Source organism: Manis javanica, chromosome 2 (genome assembly GCF_040802235.1).
Source record: "Manis javanica isolate MJ-LG chromosome 2, MJ_LKY, whole genome shotgun sequence".
In the NCBI taxonomy this organism is placed as follows: Eukaryota; Metazoa; Chordata; class Mammalia; order Pholidota; family Manidae; genus Manis; species Manis javanica.
The window spans coordinates 63,693,619-63,715,742 of record NC_133157.1 but is presented as its reverse complement, the minus strand read 5'-3'; the positions used below and the strand labels follow the sequence as shown (position 1 = coordinate 63,715,742).

The following is a 22,124-nucleotide window of genomic DNA, read 5'->3' as shown; positions in this document are numbered from 1 at the left end:
CTCTAGACACTGGGAGTCTTGAGCATGTTAAGGGTTTTGTAATTAAAGAAATCAAGACTGTAAAAATGGAAAGGCTGATTTGTGAGGTGGTGAGCTCTTTGTCACTGGAATGTTCAAGCACGTGCCCAAGAGGGGTGGGAGGTGGGGAGGAAAGAGAGTTGAACGAGATGATCTCTGAGTAACCTTACTATCCTGAGAGTCCTTGAACCTCTCCACTACTCTTTTTTCCTCTAATTCACCCAGAAGAAGCTCCAACAAGGTAAGAGAAAAAAAAACATTTTAAAAATGAGATAAATCAAAGTAATCACCTCAGAGACCTCATGAAATCTGTCACCAGCGGGAAGAGGCCAAGCCTGTGCAATACACCATACTCCACCCCTGCAGTGCTTTTCCCCAAAGTACAGATCAATTTTACTGTACCAAACTCAGAGGTGTGTGGCTCCACAGATGTAAGGAAGGCCAGGAATCTGATGTGGGACTTAAAGTATTTGGAAATTGAAGCCTTTGGCAAATGCTCCCACGAGCTGCTGGCTCTCCTCCCTCCCTCTGTGGTCAGACACAGAGCACTGCCGTTGAGCTGCGTAAGGCTCCTTATCCTCATCATGCCCAGTGCTGGGGTGTCATCTGCCCTGTGGGCTTTGTAGCCGAGGGCCCCTGAGCATACTCAGCCAAGCCTTTGTGAAACCTACCTCCACCTCTGGGTGCTGGAGTCTCAGGGGGCTTTCAGATTCCTCCTGCGCCCACCCGTCAGTGCTCAAGAGGCAGACGTGGGATCCTGTCTGTACTTTCCTGCTTACCGTTTATTGGCCACAAACAGCACTTTTCCCGAGAGGGTTTCTCCTTCCTTGGCAAAGAGGGGAGTCTGAAGGAGGCACCGCACCTGGTACCAGTGAGTCAGAGGCTCAGTTGGGGCTGTTGACAGCCAAACTGTTACCCTGTGGGTAAGAAAGAGTTCAAAGCCAGTTACTTTCCAGGCCCATATTAATGGATGGGCTGGGGACTTAGGTTGATAGGTGGTTTTCAATGTTTTTGACTCACGGAACCCATTTAAGATAAGGATAGCTCAATTTAAGCAACTGCCATGTGCTGGGCACTGTACTAGTAAGAATTTTATATACATTATCCCATTAAATCTACACAATAGCCCATTGCAATAAATAATCCCAGAGAGGTTAAAGTACTTGTCCAACGTCACACAGAGGAAAATTGGAGAGCCAGGCTTCAAACCCATGGACTTGGCCAATCTATCATTCTGTATTTCTTAATCAAAGTTCATTAAAAGCCTAAAAAGTAACAGTTAAATTGGGAACTGATTTGTTTGAAAAATCTGGTGAGGTGAGAAGTCTGAGTCTGGCCTCCTATTGTCTCAAGCCAATCTGTTCACGGGTCCTGATGGGGCTTCTAGAAGCAAAAGTACTGGAGCAGATGGCCTCTACCGGCCCTCCAGTTCAGACATACTACATCTGCTTGTGTGTGTGTGTGTGTGTGTGTGTGTGTGTGTGCATGAGTGTTTAAACTGAGCTTCTTCATTCCATGTGAAGAAATGAGAACATCTTGGTGTTCTCTGAACACCGAGGTCACCTTTCCTGGGGTCAGGCCATGGTTGTTGGCTTGTACAGTGTAAGGTGTACACCAAGCATAGGGTCAATTCCTAGAGGGCCATTGTGATTTGAAGATTTGGGGGGAAATTTTTACAAAATTTAACTGCCAAGTAATATACACCACTTTCACATCAAAATATACTCAGCTATATTATGGAGTAGAAGCAAAATTTTTAGAGCTTTTTTAAAAAAAACATTAAACTTCAAAGAGATTTCCCCCTTGAAGGAGGCCACTTCATACTTATCTCCCTTACCCTCACAGGGACCAATTCATTTACTTGGGATATTACTGGGGGAACAGCTGAGAAATAAACACGGATTCCTTGAGCAAAAATGCTCACATGGCGAGGGAATGGGTTACACTCATTCTCGCTCTGATGGTCAGTCCAGATAAGGCTTCCAGGAGTCCCTCTCCTATGAGGCCTCCAAGGCCTCTGAGCTTTATCACAGACCCAAGGCACTTCTTTCTCAGCAGCTGCAGTGAGGGACCGGGATGTGCTTACAGGAGTGGAGGGGAGAGTGCTGTAAGCTCTCCTTGTGCCTGGTCATGTGACCCAGATCCAGATCAAATCTCTTTGCTTTTCAGAACACAAGAGAAAGCCTGGGAAGAGAGTAGGGAAGCCAGGAGGGGGGCAGAGATTCGGAGGTTGTGGGAGTGGTGCAGCCCTTATGAGTGCTCTGCAAACTTTAAAGCCCTTACAAGACGGTCAACTTGCAGTTGGTCTTTCCCTTTTCCCTGCAACTTCCAAGCCTTTCCGGTAGGAAAAAAAGGAGTATACAGATAGAGAAGTCACCTAATGCTGCAATTGGCATGAGGAGCACATGCCTGCCTGATCATTAAAGATTCTAGACTGTGAAACTGAAGGTGTGAACCAAAAGGAGGAATTATTATTAATTAGTATTATTCGGGTTGTCACCCAGACACAAGAAGCTCTATAACGAGGTGTGACGGCAGCCAAAGCAGGGGTTTGGGGCACTAGAATCTGTTCTGGAAAAGAACAAGAGGGTTGATAAAGCACAGATCCTCTCTCACACACAAATCCCAATCCAATTGGCTTAAAGCACTTTACAGTGCTTTAGCCAGAGTTGATATGGCACTATGGAAAACTTTCTTTTTTATCTTACCCTAAAATCTAAAAGTTACATTAACATCAGTACTTATTTTTTTGAAACCCAGAGAAACAAGTATTATTGTTGGAATTAATTTTTAAAAACCTTAACATTATGATTACAGTTAGTAGAGGGTGACATGGGACAGAGTAGGTGGAGAAGGGGTGGTACATACAGAGATCCAACAAAGGCCACGTCAAACCAGAAGGCCAGGCCATGGATGAGGCCAGACTGCAGCATCTGAAACACAAAGGGGATTTCTACTCTGCAAGGAAATAGAAAAAGAAGAAACCCTTGTAATTATTTTTTGTTGTTGTCAGACGTACTCGATATGTTTGTGAGATCAGTGGGAACAATTACAGGGTATTGTCTTTTTCCCTTATGCACCTTTGCATTGGCAGCAAGATTCTAGCAGTATGTGAGTAATGCTTCCATGACTAAACTCTGCAAGGACCACACCCACTAGGCGGCGGTGACCCAGAGCAAGTGACTCAGGCAAGTGCAGAGACCTGTCTGGAGCTGGGCTGGCCCCTGATGGCTCGGGATACAGTGACAACCATCCTTTAAGTCAAAGCATGGGCTGTGCTGCTCCCTTATGCAGGGAAGGGCTGGTCAGGCTTCTAAACAAGGAAGTGGGTCACAAGGTGGAACTGCAAGCTCAGGTCACTGTCATAGTTCATTTATTTTTCAGAGAGGCATTTCTTCTTTCCACTTGGCTACAGCAAAAGTCATGCAGAAGTGGCCATGGTATTTGCCAAATGCAGGGTAAGTGGGAATAGAAAATATATTGGATAAGATACAACAAAATTTAGATGCTAACTTGGAAAGTCACTTAAATTCTGTGAGCCTCAGTTTCCTCATTTGTTGAAGGGTGACAAAATCTCCACTTCCCTCACAAGGTACTTGTGTGTGTCCAGCAGGAAAAAGAAAGTAGATGCGAGTGCTCTGCGAACTTCAAAGCTTTTCACAATTAAAAATAATATTACTGGTCCATCACTGGAGCTACATCATTCCAAAGAGACTAATTTTAGCAATTGCTCTAGAGATTTTCCGTAGAAGAGGTTGTATATAATATGCATTTATGTTGCCCCCGAAGTCCTAAGTTCTTTCACCCTACCAGGGTCAGAGTATTTCTAGAATTTTCCATTGTACTGCTCCATCACATGTATTGGTATTGCATTGTAATGATTTCCTCCCATTTTCTGCATTCTCCTAAATGGACTATGAACTCCTCAGGGGTAGACTTTGAAAAATTACTTTTTATACCTGTGCAAGCACCAGCACAGTACCTGACACATAGCAGAAGCTCAATGAACATTTGCTGAATCAATGCACAGATGAATGGATGAGAGTGGCATCTCTGGAAAGCCAACATAGACATAATTTTTAGAAAGTCTCCTGGGATTCAGGAGATAGCCCAGAGCAGCAAATAAAGCCAACAAAGTCCATTTTGTCTAGACCTATGGGAGTTAGAGTTGTTTCCAAATGCCAGTTCTCTTGCTCCAAGCATACATAAGGATGGCATTTGCCTGTTCACTTGAGCTCAGGCACAGACACAGACACATGATTTACTCTGACCAATTAAATGTGAACACAAGTGGGCCATGTTATTTCCAGGCAGAAACTTTTATCGCCAGTACATACTTTGCCATGTTCCTTCTTTGTCCTCAGTGGCCAGCCCTGTTTCTCACAGAGGCTGCAGCACAGCAGGCCCACTGGGGTGGCTGATGCTGCCTAATGCAGGCTGGTGCCCGCGGGGTGAACAGGATGGAGGAGGAAGACATGTGTTAAAGCTGCTGAGGTTTCTGTTGCTGCCGCCTGTTCTAGCCTACATACTGACTGATACGGAACCCTTCATCCATTGTGATCTCAACATGCACACTGGCTTGAATTAGCCAGCCACACCTTCAAAAGTCTGACCCTTGTTCTGCACTAGCTCAGGCAAAATTCTAACCATGCTGGATCTTATATTTCTTAACAAACAAGCAAAAAATAGTGATCTTCTTAGGGAGATTAAGGCAAAATACCAGTGAAAGGCTGTCCAAAGGGGATTCATATCACCATCTGAGGAATGAGTCCTCTAGAGCATCAAGAGGAGGGAAAGGGGACAAGAACTAACATTTATGGGGTACTGTCTTTGAAAATGAGCCAGTGCCTGTACAGTTCTTAGCATAGTGCCAAATATGTAGTAAGCACTCAACAAGATGCAGCTCTTGTCATTATTATGGGCACTGACCTGGGTGGGTAGTTAAAAAGTCCAGACTCTGCAGCCTTCTGAATGATTCAAATCCTAGCCAACACACTCATTAATTCTGTGACCTTATGCAATTTATTGGCCCACACCTCCTCACACCTGTCATCAGTAAATGGAGATAACAATAGTACACTGCATAGGATTGTTGTAAGGATCGAATGCATCATTACATTAAAGGGCTCAGAACACCAACTGGCTTTAGAAATGGCAGCTATTACTATTTAATGTTTTTCACATTCACCTCTTAAAACAATCCTATGAAGAAGGCATCATTATCTTCATTATCATCTTCATTTTGCAATAAGTAGTATTGATGTGCCATTCTGGTGTGTCACTCAGACCTAAAATCTCTCCCCTGTGTGAACAATAATGCTCTGCACTGAAGTCCTGGGGATGGGAGAGGTGGAGAAGAGATTTTAAAAACAAGAACAATGTTAGTTTGCACAAACCTATGGAGATCTGCCTCTTCTGTATCTATGAAGTTTACTGTGTATTTGACTGTCCGAGCCATCAAAATCCTAATGTCAAATGTGTCCTTGGGAAAAAAAAAAAGAGATGTTATCTTTTTGTCAGGATAACTGAATTCAAGCAAGGTTGTAGTTTAACTTTTCTCCTGAAATTGTGAGCCAACAAGAGTTAGGTTTAGAAGGCATGGGTTTAATGGGGATAACCATAATAATACTTGCTAGAAGTTATTTAGTGCTTACTATTTGCCAAACACTGTTAGTGTTTTACCAAGTGCTAACTGGTTTACTAAGTTGTATCATTTAATCCTTACAACATCTCTGGAGCAGAGATTTTGCATTTTTTTGACCATCTAGAATTTACCTCTTTTCTACATTCCAAGAACTTCAATAGGAACTTAGTCCACCCTTAGCTCCAGGTATGGCACGTGACACCAGCGTGACCCCAGGTGTATTACTTTTCTTCTGATGACTGTGACTGTTTCACAGATGAGCACATGACCCAAGGTAGGACAATCAGTTGTAGCTAAACTAATTCTGGCCTTTCACCCAAGTTATTAGGAAAAGGCTGGCTCTCCTTCAGGACATAGAGTTGTAAGGATCTGAGGCTGGAGCTTCTGTAGCCATCTTGCTACCAGAAGGGGAGGTCCTGTCTAGAAAACAGAGTTAAATCAGAGGAAATGGAGATAAACTATGAGGATAGGAAAGTCAGATTCTGGTGACATTGTCTGAACTCCTGATTGGACATTGTCTGGATCCTGCAGCCAGCTCTATATACAAGTTTTGCAATTTTGAGGGTCGGTAATTAAGCCAGTTTGGGTTGGATTTCCTTCTACTCATAATTGAAAGATAATGCAAACTTAAAATTGTCCAAGGTTACACAGCCAGCTGAGGTTGCAACTGAAATCCAAATACGTTTGACAGCAAAGCTCCTGCTCTAAGCTGTTTATTATATAAAGCTTCCTCTTCGATTATTCCTTGGGCCACTATAATCAATGGGAGGATACGAATTATTGAACAAGTATGAGGGCTGAGTATGTCCATGGGGTGAGTCAGGGCAGTGGGAGAAGTAGAAGGCAGATAATTTCCCTGCTTTTGACAGTGTCATTCTTTGAGAATTTTCTTAATTGATTGGGATATCAGAGCTGAAAGGCTTGAAAACATACTGCTCCAAGGAGCTCTTTCTTCTCTTCTGTGATGGCTTAGCACTGAGCCTAGCAGCACAGGGCCTCCCAGGTGCCTAAGTGAATGAATCAATAGATACACAGATGGGGAGAAAGCCTGTAATGAGTGCATACTTACTACTATTGGCTGTCTGAAGTATTCGTCCACTGCAGCACCCCGGAGACTGGACAGGTTGACCCCGTAGAAGCACTGCTGGTACCTGAAATACAGAGCACAAAGAATCACCATGCATCTTGTCCCTCACCTGAGTCCCCAAGCCACCTGCAGCTGTGACATGTCATGAGGCTGCCTTACAGGTCCTCTAAGTTAGCCCTGGAGCAAGCGTGAGAATATGGGAAGGGAAAGTGGCCCACAGCAAGGGACAGAGGAGGAAATCTTCTCTAGAGAATCTGTAGACTTATATTTGACTGGGGGTGGGAGAGAAAAGGGGGGTGTAGTTTAAGGTAAGGGAAATTACCTGTGGGGCGATTATTGAGGGATATTTGAAGGTAGGAAGGACTCTGGGCTCTCACCCTTGACCTCATGCCCCAAGGTGGCTGCCTGCTCTGTGACATGCTGTCCAAGTCCTGGAAACCAATTCTTTGGCCCTGTCATTACTCCACTCCAGATCATGACTTTAGATCTCCAAAGCCTCTTGACATCCCCATTGTTTTAGGAAACAGATGTCCCTTTTCTGTTCTTCTGGCATCTTCATGACGGCGTTTGCTGAGACGGCCGCAGGAACAGTCACAGTGAGTGAGGGCTGTGTCTGGTGGAGAACTGGAGCTGGTTTGTCACCATTCAGTGTGACAAGACTTTCTTTCCAATTCTGTGGTCAATGACAGCTGGACCCCAGAAACTGACGAATGCTCTATAATCATGCTTCCTTGCTTCTGTGAGCCGATGTAAAGCAGTTACCAGCAGACCACTAGTTGTGTGTCACCTTTATGAATCTGCTGCCAACTCGGAACATGCCTGGAGCACAGCAGATACTCTATGTCAGTCCAGCTAGTCTCCTGACTCTGAGAGGATTTCTAGGGTATGGATTAAAGGGTGGCTTTTTTCAAGCTCTGCTGCTAACTGGAAGTGTACCTTGGGCAAGTCACGTCAACTCTGGAACTTTGTTTCCCTATCTGTAAAATGGAAATAATTATAAGCCTACTTTGTAGGGCTGTAGTGACAGTTAAATGAGTTAACCTAAGTAAGGCACTTTGAGCAGTGCCTCGTGCTCTGTTCTTACTATACAAGTGTTAGTTATGATTCTCTGAACTTCATCTTCTCAGATCAGCCCTGGGGTCTAGAGCAGGGGTTCCCAGCCTGGCCTTGCTGTGGGATTACTTGGGGCAGACTGGTAAAAATTCAAATTCCCAGGCCCAGCTGCAGAAAGGCTTGGGGACTGCATGAATAGAGATCAAAAAGTCTTTCCTAGTGAAGGTGTGTGTGGGTGTGTATGTGTTGTGCAGCCTCTGAATCTGATGGGAATTCAGTTCCTCAGACCCCATGCTCCCCACTCCACACCTGCAAACCCAGAGGAGACAAGAGCAGCAACACAGATGAACATGAGCGCACGTGGGTGCACTGGATTCTGATGGCGGGTCAGCCAAAGTGAGGCCCTAATTCAGAGAGCAATGCCTCCAGTGCCCTCAGGGGAGGTCGGGACGCCGGGGAAACTGCTGTCTGAAGGAATCTTCCAGGGCTTGCACCGCCTCTCACCTCTGAGCCTTTGCCGGCTTGCCCTGATACCTAGAAGGCCCACTCCCTCTTTTGCCCTGTTAATTTCTACATCTTTAAGACTCAGGTCAAATATTCCCATTTAAAACTGTAAAACCCTTTGTTATAATTAAATATTTAAGTTTTACCCACTTGAAAACAGAGTATTTTCTTAGTCATCAGTATATATTCGGAACTGGCTTGGTATATTGCTAGGACTAAATATCTCCCCCCACCTCCCCCCAGCCCACCAATGAAGAAATGGAAGAACATTTCCCCAAGTTTCTCTGGCTTCATTAGTAGATTTCTAACTTTCCTCTTCCACCAGGCACCATGGCCAGGATGGCCCAAAAGTGAAACCAGATAGTGCCACATATCATTTTATGAATATACACATTGAAAACAAGACTCCTATAATCCTAAAATGTATTTGGAAAGAGAATGCAAGTTTAAACCATGTTTTCAGTATTTAGAAGGAGAGGGGAAGTATTCTCTGGGAAATAAGCCATTGTCACAGAAGGTTTTATTAGAGGGAAGGAGGATGGGGAGGGGCAGAGAGGGAGAGGAGGAGAAGGGAAGGGACGCCAGGGGAGGGGACAGAGACAGAGGGACCGACAGAGGATTTCCCAGGGAGTCCAGCAGGACTCGACCTTGTCCTTCTTTACAGCGCCCTGGGAAGCTTCTGGAAAGTGCTGATGCTCAGTCTGCACCCCTCCAGCTGTGATCTGTTCGACCTGGGGATGTAGCCCCACTGCCTGCTTGTTTCCAAAGCTCAGCAGGTGATTCTACTGTAAACCAGGGTTGAGCAGTAGGAAGTCAGCTGTTAAAGAATTGTCATCAAGTAGATGAGAGAGAAACCCCAGGGGAAAAACAGCCGTCCAGCTGGCAGCGACTGAGGTTGACAACTACCCCTATGCATACAACCTCAGCTCTCAGAGAGGCCAAGTCTGTGCCCTTTGCTTTGTGTGTTCAGTGCCAACTAAAACCCAGCAGCCACGATCAATGTCGTGCAGCTGGGCACCATTCCTGGAGCAGATGGAAAGCTGCAGGTATAGAGCCCACTGCCTGGGTTTAAAAATTTTTGTGGTGGACCTAATTCTTAGAAATCTCAAATCTCCTTCTCAAATACATCATAAAATAATTAACACAGATGGGAGCTGGCATCTCTCTGGGTCTCCTAAGATATGCTGTGGGGGAATGGACCAGGAAATGAATCTGTTGGCTTGCAAGCTGGAGATGATTTCCATTGTTTTCATCACATGTGGGTTTTATTTTCTGAGTTACCTTATGGCCCCTTTATGAGTGCATAAAGTGGAGTATATGGATGTCTTTCCTCCTGACTTTAAATTTCCAGTTGTACTCCCCTTTCTCCTCCCTTCCCTCTCTTCTATAATATATGCAACATCTGTAAAGTCCTGCAAAACCAGCCCCAAAGGAAAATAAGCTTAGTTTCAGCTCTGCCTAAACACACCAGGGTGCAGAGGCCCCCTCCCCACCCTGCGCAGGTCCCTCTCGCTCTTGCTGTCTCCTCTCTGGTTCACCTTGCTCGTTTGTCCTTCCTCCTCCTTCCCACATCCCCTCTCCCACCAGTGTCCTCTGTCTGTCTCAGAAGGACGGCGGTACAGCCTTCGATCCCTTACGGAAGTTAGCACTGGTCTCTGGCAGCCAGCAGAGGGGAGCTCCTCATGTGCAAGGACTCCTTTCTCTTGCTAGTATGACCACACTCTCTCATAGCATGAGCCAGATCTTTTATCTTAATAAAAATACTTGCACCTTCATTCTGTCCTATCCTAACAAACTCATCACCATTAAGAAGTTTCCTTCCTTTGAAGAACCAGAAAAAGAAAGAAAGGGAAAAAAAAGAAGGAAGGAAGGAAGGAAGGAATGTAGGGAGGGAGGGAGGGAGGGAGAGAGGTGGAGTAGGAGGTAAGAGGGAGGGAAAACCCTATTCTGCTGTTCAACAATCATGCAACATTTATATGTCTTAATGGGCTATGCTCTAACAGAATTAACAACCAAGGGTCTGCCAACCTGATGAGAGACACATAGAACCCTAAGAACTAGAAAGCAAAAGCAAGGGTCCAGAAATGTCACCTAAGCCAGTACTGAGGATGCTGCATAAGGGGGTGGTTAGAATGACCTGGTGGGAGTTCTTGGTAGAAGGATGTGTGTCTAGAAACAAACTGTGCCTTTATTTTATGTCTTATACATCCCTTATATATAGCAGGATCTGAGGCTTGGTTGTTTTTGACAATTTTCTGCATCAGCGGAATGCAGATATACTATTGTGTAAAGTGATATCTATAAAGATGCTCAGTTCATTATGTCTCTGTTTTTTTTGGTTTAAACCCCAGAAAATTAATGTGGTCTATATTTTACATGTGATATGTTTATATACCTCTTGTATTTGTGAAAATATTTTTTTAGTATAAAGAAGAGGGGGAAATGGGTGCACAGTCCTTAAGAGAAACCAAGCTTGAAACCGTGCCTTTCTCCTAGGAAGTAGGGGGAAGCCTGCAATCCTGTGAAGGAACCCTGAGAGTGCCCCTAGATGTGCCCGCGTAAGTCCAGACATTACTGTCTGCACAAGAATTGGACCTATGGAAGTCTGCATCATAAGAAAGAATGGATCAGTTGGATACAGCACACAGTCACCCTTCTTGGTAATAGCACCAGATTTTCTTCTTGGAGGCACCACTGCCCCACTCATTTCTTGTGGTTTGGATGGTCTTGACTCTGTCCTTGGCTCTAAAGGTTGGCATATGGTTTAGGCTTAGCCAGTCAGAATATCTGACCACCCATTCCCTTGGGAATGGACCCAGGGGTGAGCATCTGAACAATGAGAGTCAAGTCTAAGACTCTGTTCAAACTGTTGCAGGGGAGAAGTGGACATGAAGCTGAGTCCATGCACCTTGATTCACTGGAGACCACGTGGCAGCCATGAGGGAAAAGCCTATCCAGAAATACAACCAAGCTGAGGGGCAGAGAGAGCCCAGGACCCTGGAGAGTATCTGCACCCTGGAATCCACCTGTGCCTGAGAACTTGAGTCTACTTTTGGGCTTTTCAGATACATTAGCCCAAAGTACTCATTTTATGGAACCATATTTTTCATTGGTGTTCTGATCACTTAAAACCAAAGTGTCTTAACTGAAAAAAAAACAGTTAACAAGAGTTTGTTTGGATATGTGCTATGAACAAAATTCAGAGATAACAGTTTTGCTTAATTCAGTGAAGTCCTAATTCTGGGAGGACTGAAGTAAACTGCTTTAGCCTAGCATGTATAGCGACATTCCAGGGGAAGGACAGCTCTGAAGCCAGAAGATCCAGAAATAAACACTGCATCCCGGACTACACAGATCTGGATGTATATGGGCCCAGGAGCAGAAATTACGGAAGAGCTATGAGCTTGACATTGGTTAAAAGGATGACTATAGAAATTTGGGATTATTCTGTTAGCAAAAGGCAGTCTGTAAACATTGGACAGGTGCAGTTACAAACGCTTTTGTTGAGATTTGGCATATGAGGACATGGAGCTCTGTTTGGGATATACACTTCTGTGGCTCTTCCAGCTTCCCTCTCTCCTGCTGCTTAGCTGTAGTCCTGAATGCTCTCCGTGATTTTCAAAACAGATTCCTTTTAAAGTGCAAAGTGGACAACTTCTAAAAGATACATTAACAGTTATTAATGCCCCTATTCTCACCACAAATTTTAGTTTATCCTAAGCCTGTACCTTGCCTGTTGAACTATGATAAATGGATGGAAACAGGAGTTCACACTTTTACAGATCAAATTCCTTAACAAAAGTGCTTTTGCCCCTAGGAAGAGTATCAATATAGCATATTGGAGTCATTTTCTCTATTCCTCCTAACCTCTCTGATTTCCTAAGCCTGGCTTGGACCTCCACATTCCATTTGAATTCTTTCTTCTATCTGGAACATCTGTATTGTATCTGTAACACTGGAACTGAAATAAAGACCACATGGTTAAAGGAAAAGAAGATGTGGGTGGGTGTGGGTCCAGGGACAGAATATTATGGAAGAGCTATGAATCCGACACAGGTTCCAAAACAGATGGATATAGACACTGAGGCTTATTGTAAAGTAAAAGTCAGGTAAGTTCAGGAGTTCAGATAAAAACAGAGAAGCAGAGGGCACATCAAGAATAAATACTATGTAGCTGATAGGAGATTATAGTCCAAGGAATCACTGAAATATAAATGAAAAAGGACAGGAGCACATGAAAACCCAAACCTGATCACATTGATCATGGTGGCATTCCTGGCAAAGTCCTTTCTCCGTGGTGCTTTGTGATGACAAACTGATTTTCCACAAAAGTCTGCTGATTTCACACAGCGATTTGAAATGTTCTTACTTGATCCACATGGTACTACTTCAATGAAACAGTGACTATCAGGGCCAAATACATTTTTGGGAAAGACCAAGGGCTAAAAACTCTAGCTCTGCCAAAAGAACTTTTAGTAGAAATTTCAGTTTGGGGGCAGAATTAGCCTGGAAACAAACCATCCATTACCTTCACAGTAGAATTCAGCAGTTTATCCCTTCATTTGAATGGATTTCCTTAAAAATAGTGTGTTTCTCAGCAACACCACTGTAACTCAGAGTGGAAAGGTGCCAGAAGGGAGCTCCCATTAGCTGTGGCAGAATTCTGCTTACATGCATCTTCCCTCTTTCTTTGCAATCACAGACTTCTCATTACTGTGACAAGCAACTGACTACAGGCCTCTACCACTGGCATTCCTGATATTACTCAACTGGTGCTACCCTTGTCAAGTATGATGGGTGCGTACCAACCACTCACAATTCTCTGTCAAATCATCGACATGAGCATTCATAGGGCTCAGCGATCTAGCAAGGTTCCAGAAGCTAACAGTCTGCTAGAAGTCACCTTGAACCTTGGTTAACCTGATGGCCTGCAGTCAGTGAGGAGGAGATTCAAGAACCTTGGCAGCACAGTTATTGAGAAAGGGGTCAGAGGACCCGAGAACCTGATTACATTCTCAGGAAAAGCTCAGGAAACCCTCCTTACACCAAGGTGATGGGGGCAGACCAGTGAGCCAGCAGGGGCTATCCTTAGTAGACGGAGGTGCTGCCAATCACTTGTGCTCCCAATGAGTTCAATTTGGATGCAATTTCAAATTTTCAGAAGCAAAAAGCAGTAATTAACTGTCATAGGCAACAATAGCATAATTACAGTGCTGGGAAGCAAGGCCAGAGTGCCAGGCAGGGTATCTTGACCCACAGAGATTTGTGGTCATTGTTTTAGACAGCCTAATGTTACTAGAAAGGTAAAATCAATGTACAGTCAACTAGGAGAGTGTTTAATTGTATGACAAAAAAAAAAAAGCTAGCTGGTGAGCAGGATGGTATCAGCTGTCACAGTGGAAAGATTAGGCCCCTCATCCAGTTCCAGGTCCAATTTCCAATCTGGTTTATGGATTCAGATACCACTGGTCCGTGATTGAAGTGGAGGCCGAGTCCTTAAGAAAGGACTCTGCAGTGCCACCATAAGCACATAGAGTAAATATTCCTCAATCCTTCTCCAGAAGGACCTATGTTTCTATGACAAAGCAACTGTGCTGGAGAAAGAGAAATACCTAGATTTTTTTGAGGAATGTTAGCTAAGAAGCCTGAGCTGATATTGATACCACAGGATTTAGAATGCTTCTGGTTAGTAAGGACTATAGAGGACAGGTAGTAAATGAAGTTTTGGACCAAACCCAATGCACAGGGAATCCATTGGGTTCATGTGTCTACCCTGTGGTTATTTCCCCAGTCCCTGAATGTACAGTTGGGATAGACATATTTAGCCTCTGGCAGAACCCTCACAGTGGCCTATGAAGAAAGGGCTATTACAGTACTAAAGTACAAGTAGAGGGTCCAGCCCTGATAAAATACTCTCCCATCTCCACATAGGCAATATTATTATCTTTATGAGTAAGGAAATTGTGTCTCAGATTAAATTAACTTGGCTAGATATGATGGTTAGTAATTAATAGAACAAGAATTAAGCACAGCTTAGTGTGGTTTACAGTTGATTCTCGAGCTTTTAACTACTGCCTATCTTGCCTATGCTTTTTTGTTCCATGACTATAATAAAGGAAATAAGGCAAACCAGTTCCATCTCAAATTTCTTGAGAATATTTGGCTGCTCTTCTTAATTGATCCTATGGATATATTTTTCTTGATAAGAGACTTCATTTAAAATTATATTTAAAGGCCTTGTTTTAAAACCACTAAACCAATCACTTCAAATAATACCAGTACTATACATCATATAAGGAAGTTATACAGCTGGAAAGGTTGATTCTTCATGACTAAGCCTTACTCTCAGAAGATACTTTTCAGAATCTTAATTAATAAAGGCCAAGAAATCCTAATTAGGTAAGAAAATGAAACTTTTCAGTTTTGTTGGTGACTGCTACATTAGAATATAGTACTCTTGTTTACTAAGAGAGAGCCTCATAATTGGTTATGTAGAAATGAAAAAGTTCAATGCTTATCACATACTTAAGGGAATTTTAGAGTTAAATGCAAATTTTAAAAAATGTTAAGTGGGAAAAGTGAAAACACAAAAGTAAAAGTAAGTTAATACTAGATTTGGGGTAGGGAAGCCCTTTTCCAAATAAAGAAAAAGAAAGAAACTATAAAATATTGGTAGATCTAACTACACAAAAAAGCTTAATTTCTTTGGTCATGAAAACCCTCACCAAGAAGATTACAAGCAAAGTGAAAATTTTGAAGAAAATGCAACAAAGTCTTAATATCTTACGTATGTAAAAGAATTCTTATAAATCAATGCATTAATCTTCTAGTTAGTGGAGATGTACTAAACTACTATTAGCTAGGTTAGATGATGGGGATGCAGCAGTGAACAGAACAGCCACACTTCGGGAACTGGTAGTCTCATGAGTGTAGACAGACAATAAATAAATAAAAATATATATTAAGGCAGATGATAATATGTGCTATAGGGGAAAATGAAATGAGAAGCGGGATAAGGCCTTCCAGGAGGGAAGAGATCACAATGTTTCATTGGTAGAAGGTCTCCCTGGGAAGATCACTTGTGAGCTAAGACCTAAAGGACGTGAGAGCAAGCGCCAGGGCCACCTGTGCTTCAGGCAGAGGTAATGGCAAGGAGGTGGCAGCAAGCCTGGTATGTTCGAGGGGAAGGAGACCGGCCAGTGAGGCCAGAGGGGAGAGAGTAAAGAGAGAAGTAGCAGGAGATGGCATTGGAGTGGTAGTAGGGTGGAACCAAATCATCTTACTAGGGGTTTACCATCCATTAGGAGAACTTTGCTTTTCACTATGCAGAAAGTGGGAAGCCAATGGAAGTTTTGAGCAGAAGAATGTAATCTGAATTATGTGTTATTAAGATCATTTTGGTTGTTGCTTGAAAAGAGGGAGTAATTTAGGAGGCTACTGCAACATGATGATAGAAACAGGTTTTTTTTGTTTTGTTTTTTTGTTTTGTTTTGTTTCGTAGGGATGAGCAGCTAGTGGTGATGAAGATCAGCAGCTTGCCTTTGGAAAATGTTAAATTTAAGATGCCCAATAGACAGATAAATAGAGTTGTCAAAAGCCAGTTGGACATTCAAAATCTGTGATTCCACAGAGAAGTCTGGGCTGGAGTTCTAGTGACGGGAGTTGTCAGCATAAAAAAGACAGTATTTACAGCCAGGATACTACATGTGGTCAGTAAGGAAAGGACACAAAGGGGAAGAAGACATCTAAGAGCAGCTAACCTGGAGTCAATCCAACATGGAAACTCTGGGTCATGATGAAGAAGCAGCACACGAGACTGAGAAGTTGGAGTCAGCAGTAATCAGAAAATGAGATTTCTGCTGCAGGAGCAAAGTTGAGAGTCATCGGTGGGAAATGTTGATAGGAAAGTCAGGTAAGGACTGATTACTTTCATCCTATGATCTTATTTATTTAGCTTGTGAGTTGTTCCTCAGTCTTTCAGCCCATTCTTTCAGCATATACCCACACTCATCTTTCTGCATCCTCCTCCCTCCTCTCGGCCAGCATTTCTACTTCTCTGCCTGTTCTAATGGAAATCATGCAACAAGCACTTACCACCTGTTCCCAAAATCAAGGCAACAAAAGGCCCACATGCTAGTGGTCTAATGCTAGAAACCTCATATAAAGAAAGGGAAGAGAATTAGAAGAGAGTGAAGCCTGTGAATTTTGATAGCTATGTATTTTTTAAATGTTTTTTGGTGTTTGTTGACTAAAAATAAAACGGTTTCAATGCACCAGCTATCAAAGAAATACAGATTAAAAATAAACTGGCCACCCATTTTTTTGCAAATCAAATTGGCATTTAAGAAAATATATTCCGTATGGACAAGACACAGCAGACATTCTCATATACCACTGGTGGAAGTGTTAATTGGTGAAACTTTTCTACAGGGCAATTTGGCAATATATAAGAATAATTTTTTCAAAGTTCCTTCTTCACACTTCTTGGTCCAGTAATTCTGCTTCTAGCAATTTATTGTAAGGAAATAATCAGAATGCACACCAAGATTTCTATAAAAGGATGTTCACTTTAGTGTTGTTTCTTACAGAATTTAGGATAAAAGATTCTATAAAATCCTACGTTTCTGTAGAACACAGAAAAAAATACCTTAGTGTTGTTTCTTATAGAATTTATAGGACTAAAACAATCCTATAATTAAAATAATTTAATATCAGACATTGGATCTTGAGTCAATAAATTATGAGGTAACCACAAAAGAAACATCCAGCAGCAAAAGAACATTTAAAGGATATGAAAACATGTCAACAAGATAATGTCCAAAAAAAGGCTATACAATAGTATTTATGGTATTATTCTAGCTTTATAAAGAAAAGGAATAGAAAAATTGGAGATATAAAAACTAAAATATTAATTGTAGTTATTTTCATATATGCTTGAGATTTTTTAAATGAGTAAAATGGCATGTGGCAGGCACTGTTCTGGGTGCTTGGAATACATGTGTGAAAACTGATGCTAGGGCCCTTGCAGTGCTTACATTCTATCAGGATACAGACAATAAACAATACATAAGTGCTGGAGGAAAAACACAAAACAGAAAAATGGGATTGGGAGTGGTATGGCTGTCATTTTAAATAGGGTGGCCAGGGTAGGTTTTATTGAGAAGGTGGCATTTGGCAAAGACTTTATGGAGGTGGAGGAATTAGCCATATGAATACTTAGGGAAAAGTATTCTTGATAGGATGATCAGTGAATGCAGAGGCCCTGAGGTGGAAACATGCCTGGTGTGTCTGAAGATCAGCGTGGAAGCCTGTGTGGCTGGAGCTGAATGAACTGGGTGTCAGGAAATGAGGAGCCCCACTGGGTAGAACCTACCAAAAGGCTCTGGGAATGCTGGAAATAAGCTAAGGAGCTACTGCAATAATCAAGAGGAGAGATGGTAGTGTTGGGATCAAGGAAAAACTGAATATAATGAGAATTGGTCATATTCTGGATACATTTTGAAAGCAGAACCAACAAAATTTCTTGATGGCTTAAATATGGGGGACAAAGGCAGAGGCCTTCAAGTTTTGGCATCTGAATGATTGGGCGGATAAAGTTGTCATCAACTGAGGTGGAAATGCTGTAAGTAGATAAGATTTTGGATGGAAGTGGGGAGGACCAGGGGTTGAGTTTTGGATGGTAAGTCTCCGCAAGGGGAGACATCCAGGAAGCAGCTGGCTAAAAAATATGGAGTTGACAGGACATGTCTGAACTGGAGAGATACACGTGGGAGTCATTAGCATACAGATGGTATTTGAAGCTAGGAGAATGGATGAGCTCATTAAGGGTTAACTGTGGACAGAGAAGAGGTTTAAGACCGTCTTTGGGGCATTCCAACATCCGGTAATTGAGATAATTCCTGGTTGTTAAACCAGGAAGGGCCTCATTGACAAAGTGACCAGAGAAGCAGAATAAAAATAAAAAAAACCTGTGAGGCAAGTAAGTGTTTCATATGCTGCTCAAATGTTGTCAGTAAGTTAAACAAGTTGAGACGAGAGGACTGATCACTGTATTTACCAACATGGAGGCCAGCACACTGGTGACCTTGATAAGAGTGATCATGGAGGAATGTCTTAAGAGATAAATTGAAGTGGGTAGCTGGAAACCATGAGTACTCACAACCATTTTGAGGAATTTTGCCACAAAGGGCTTACAGAGATGGGTGGTGGGAGACCAGGGAAGTGAGGTTTAAGAAAGGCAGTTGCTTTTTTTTTTTTTTTTGACATGGAACAATAGCAGCATGTTTGTATGCTAATGGTGAGCTTAGCCAATCCAGTGTGACCATTAATATTCTCGAGATAATAAGATGGCACAGAGGGCAGAATTGGGAGGTCACAAAAGGACTGCCTGACAACAACCCTCCCCACTGTTCCACTAGTCTAGTCTACTCTGTTAACTGAAAATTCCTAATTCATCATCGTCTTCATTGACTCAGGGGGTCACATTTAAAAATGTAAACATTTAGGGTCATCCTGACTTCACAGACAATGATCATAATAAAGGTCTCCTCCACCTCCTTACCTTGCACATACCAAAAGGCCATCCACCCCATTGGCAATTGTGTGGCTTAGAATGTCAGAATTACAGATTAAGCAGAAACCACAAAATGCAAATATGTGGTAGGAAAGCCTATTTTGCAAGAAAAAATTAGGGTGAAAAAAAATCTTAGCTCTGACCCTGCTCCTTAAAGAACTTTGTAACCCAGGAAACCAAACCTCCTCCTATTTGCTGCCTCTTCACCAAGGGACAGTATTACAAAGAGAAAAACCCAGAAATCAACTTTGCATATTCTCTGTACTAGAAGGTTCTGCATACCTTAGCCAGAACTCAAAGTTTACATTTTAGCATCCATCCTCATCCATCTGCCAACACGAGCCTGTGCTCCCTCTTACATGCCTAACATTCCCACTCAGAGGATATCTGTTCTGTTTCTCACTCCAATGGGACCAATATCATCAGTCACCTCCCCTCCTTCTCCTTATAGAAACCAGTTCTCAGAAAAGAATGCCAGAAAGAATGGTGGTTTAGAACTGGCAGGGGTTTTGTATTAGTTCTCATTTTTTAAATGAAGAAATGGAATCCCATAGGGTGAAGTTGGTTGCCCAAAAGCCAACAGTCAATTAGTGTGAAAACTAAAAAAAAACAGTCATTCAACTCATTTACATCCAGGTGTATTGACTGACATGTTCTGACAAAGGCACATTCTCCGAGAAGCCACAGCTCCGAGCCAAAGGGGTGGGTGGTGAAAAGCGGAGAGGAGGCACGGCTGGCAGGGGAGGGTGCTGCCATTTCAGTAGCAGGGTAGTCTTTTGGGTGTTTGACGTGCAGCGCAGCTCCCTGATTTGTCTACTCCAGTGGTTCTCAGTGGGGAATGATTTTGCATCACCCCCCGACCCCACTTGCCATGGGCCCTGGTAGTATCTGGAGACATTCTAAGCTGTCACAGCCTAGCAGGAAGGTGCCACTGGCATCTAGTAGGTCAAGCCAGGGCTGCTGCTGAACATGCTACAGTGCCCAGGAACCTCCCCTCTCCCCAGTTATGTGACCCCAAATGTCATTTAGAAACTGTAGTTTAAGAAAAGGAAGGGAAGTGAGAAGACATTACCAAAAGTTGGCTCTGGAGTAGTGTTCCATGTAGAGCTGTTCATCAGAAAAGGGGGCCAAGTGGATGTCGCTGAATGTCGGGAACATCATTCCTAATGAGCAAAAGACAACAGACCCAGAAGGTGACTTGTGCGGCCTTCTAGCTGAAAGGCACACTCACCTGTCACATGACCAATTCCATTTTTTTGTTGTATTTCAGTTATTACACAGTAAGTTGAAATGTAATTTTGCCTCAAAGTGAGGATAAGAAAATTAAGCAGAAGATTGGAGGGGATGTAAAAAAGAACACCAAAACAAGTTAGAAGCACTGTCATGACAGAAGTTTGTCAAAGCTTAGGTGGGGCACTTCACCCAGCACATCTGTCTTCTTGGTTATTGGCCTTTTCCTTTCTACCATGTCCTGTGCTTGGAATTCTGTGCACTACTTTACTTTTTTTTTTTTTTTATCTTACCTACTGTAAGAACAACTTGGTTTTGAAAACAACCAACATTTCATCATTCTATCACATTATTATTTTCATTCTCAGACTTTGTCCACGTATAATCATACTGACTATATTTTTAAGTGTTGTTAGAATCTATGTTTATATGGAGGCTCACGTCCTCCATGCTGGGGCACGCACACTTGCGTTTTGTTCCTGACATCAACAGTCACCAGGAGGAAGGCAGATTCTTTAGTGGCCAAAGGAACACCTACACTGGCATGCTTGAGGTCAGTTCAGGCCTTTCTGCGCAGGTAGACATGGTTATTATTATTAGTCTTGTCATTTTAGGGACATTCTTTTTCATACTTATTTATTAAGCTGCACATGAATGAAAATGAACTATTAAGCCTACCTCAGCAGTGAGTATTGCCTAAGAAACTGGAGATGCTATCATCATCATCATCATAATAACTAAAATCTCTTGATTACATTATCTCTGTCATGAACTTTTCTATGTGTTAATTCACTTAATCTTTGCAACAGTATATAGTGGGTTCTATTATCATACCTATTTTACAAATAAGAAAACTAAGGAAAAGTGAAATTTAAGTGACTCAGTCACAATCACAGAGTTAATAAGTGGAAGGGCAAAATCCAGGATTAGAATCTCATCTGATGGTCAAAGGCCCCATACTTTCATTATATTCTCCTTAATGTCTGTTGAAATAGAAGAGATTATTTTCTTTGGGGTATGTTCAGAGATGGACAAAGATAAAGCACAATTGTAACATAATTTGCATCTCCATCTAAATCTCATGCAGTGGTGTCAAAGCAATAATTGCTTAGTGGTTTTTCGATTTCAAGATAGAAGGATATTAAACAACCTTAGAAAATTTGTATGTTTTGCTGGTTGTGTAAACTAGGGAAGCTTCACAGAAGGATGCTCTGAGCCTCAAGCCTAATAGGAATTCCAAAGACATCAGATAAAATGGGCAGGAAGAAATCATCAAAGGTAAAATATAAGAAAAATTCTAAGTGTTGAAGAAAATGAGTCTTCTGATTAAACATTTTCACTCACTGTCCAACAGAAGAATTTTAAATGGTTCACACTAAGAAGACGAGGAATAAAACAAGATACTAAAAGCATCCAGAGGGGAAAACTGTGTCACTGTAAAGGATCTGGAATCAGAATGTCACTGGACTTCTCAATAGCTGTACTGGAAACCAGAAACAAAAAAAAGACATCTTAAAACTATTGAGTAAAAATTGTGTTCAAGCAAAATAACAGCAGACTCATACACACTGCAAAGGGAATAGTGGTCAACAAGGGGGAGGGGGTGGGGTTGAGGGGTAGGGGATAAACGGGCACAGTGATTCACAATTGCAATATAAGTGGGTCATGGGGACAGTAGTACAGCACGAAGAATAGAGTTACTGATTCTGTAACATCTTACTACATTGATAGCCAGTGACCGCACTAGAAGGGGTGTTGAACCACTGTGTTGTATAACTGAAATCAACATAATAGTGTATATCAATGATACTTCAATAAAAAAATTGTGTTCAAGTTAAAATCCTCTATCCTGCAAAATAACAATACAAAGTTTCAATAAAAATAACTTCTCAAGCACCCTTTCTCCAGAAGCTGTGAGATAATATATTTTGCTGAAATGATGGTATAAACCAAAAAGAAGGAAGACAAAAATGATGATGGAAAGTCGAAGTATGGCAGCCATGCAGTAGGACTGG

The 22,124-nt window shown here is 42.3% G+C and overlaps 1 protein-coding gene across 7 annotated transcripts in view; it reads right to left on the bottom strand.

Annotated features, from left to right (window-relative positions):
* Positions 1–22,124, bottom strand: part of LOC108396514 (histone-arginine methyltransferase CARM1-like) — a 281,263-nt gene that overhangs the window by 17,612 nt on the left and 241,527 nt on the right. For 5 of the 7 annotated variants that reach the window (XM_073228591.1, XM_073228589.1, XM_073228593.1 and 2 more), the window contains 5 exons: positions 19,952–20,042; positions 6,732–6,813; positions 5,415–5,500; positions 2,887–2,976; positions 798–935 (listed from right to left, as the gene is read on the bottom strand). In XM_073228591.1, the coding sequence (XP_073084692.1) occupies positions 798–935; positions 2,887–2,976; positions 5,415–5,500; positions 6,732–6,813; positions 19,952–20,042 (487 nt within the window). Of the gene's footprint in view, positions 1–797; positions 936–2,886; positions 2,977–5,414; positions 5,501–6,731; positions 6,814–19,951; positions 20,043–22,124 lie in introns of those variants that run through there. The other 2 variants (XM_073228595.1, XM_073228590.1) reach the window with 2 other exon arrangements.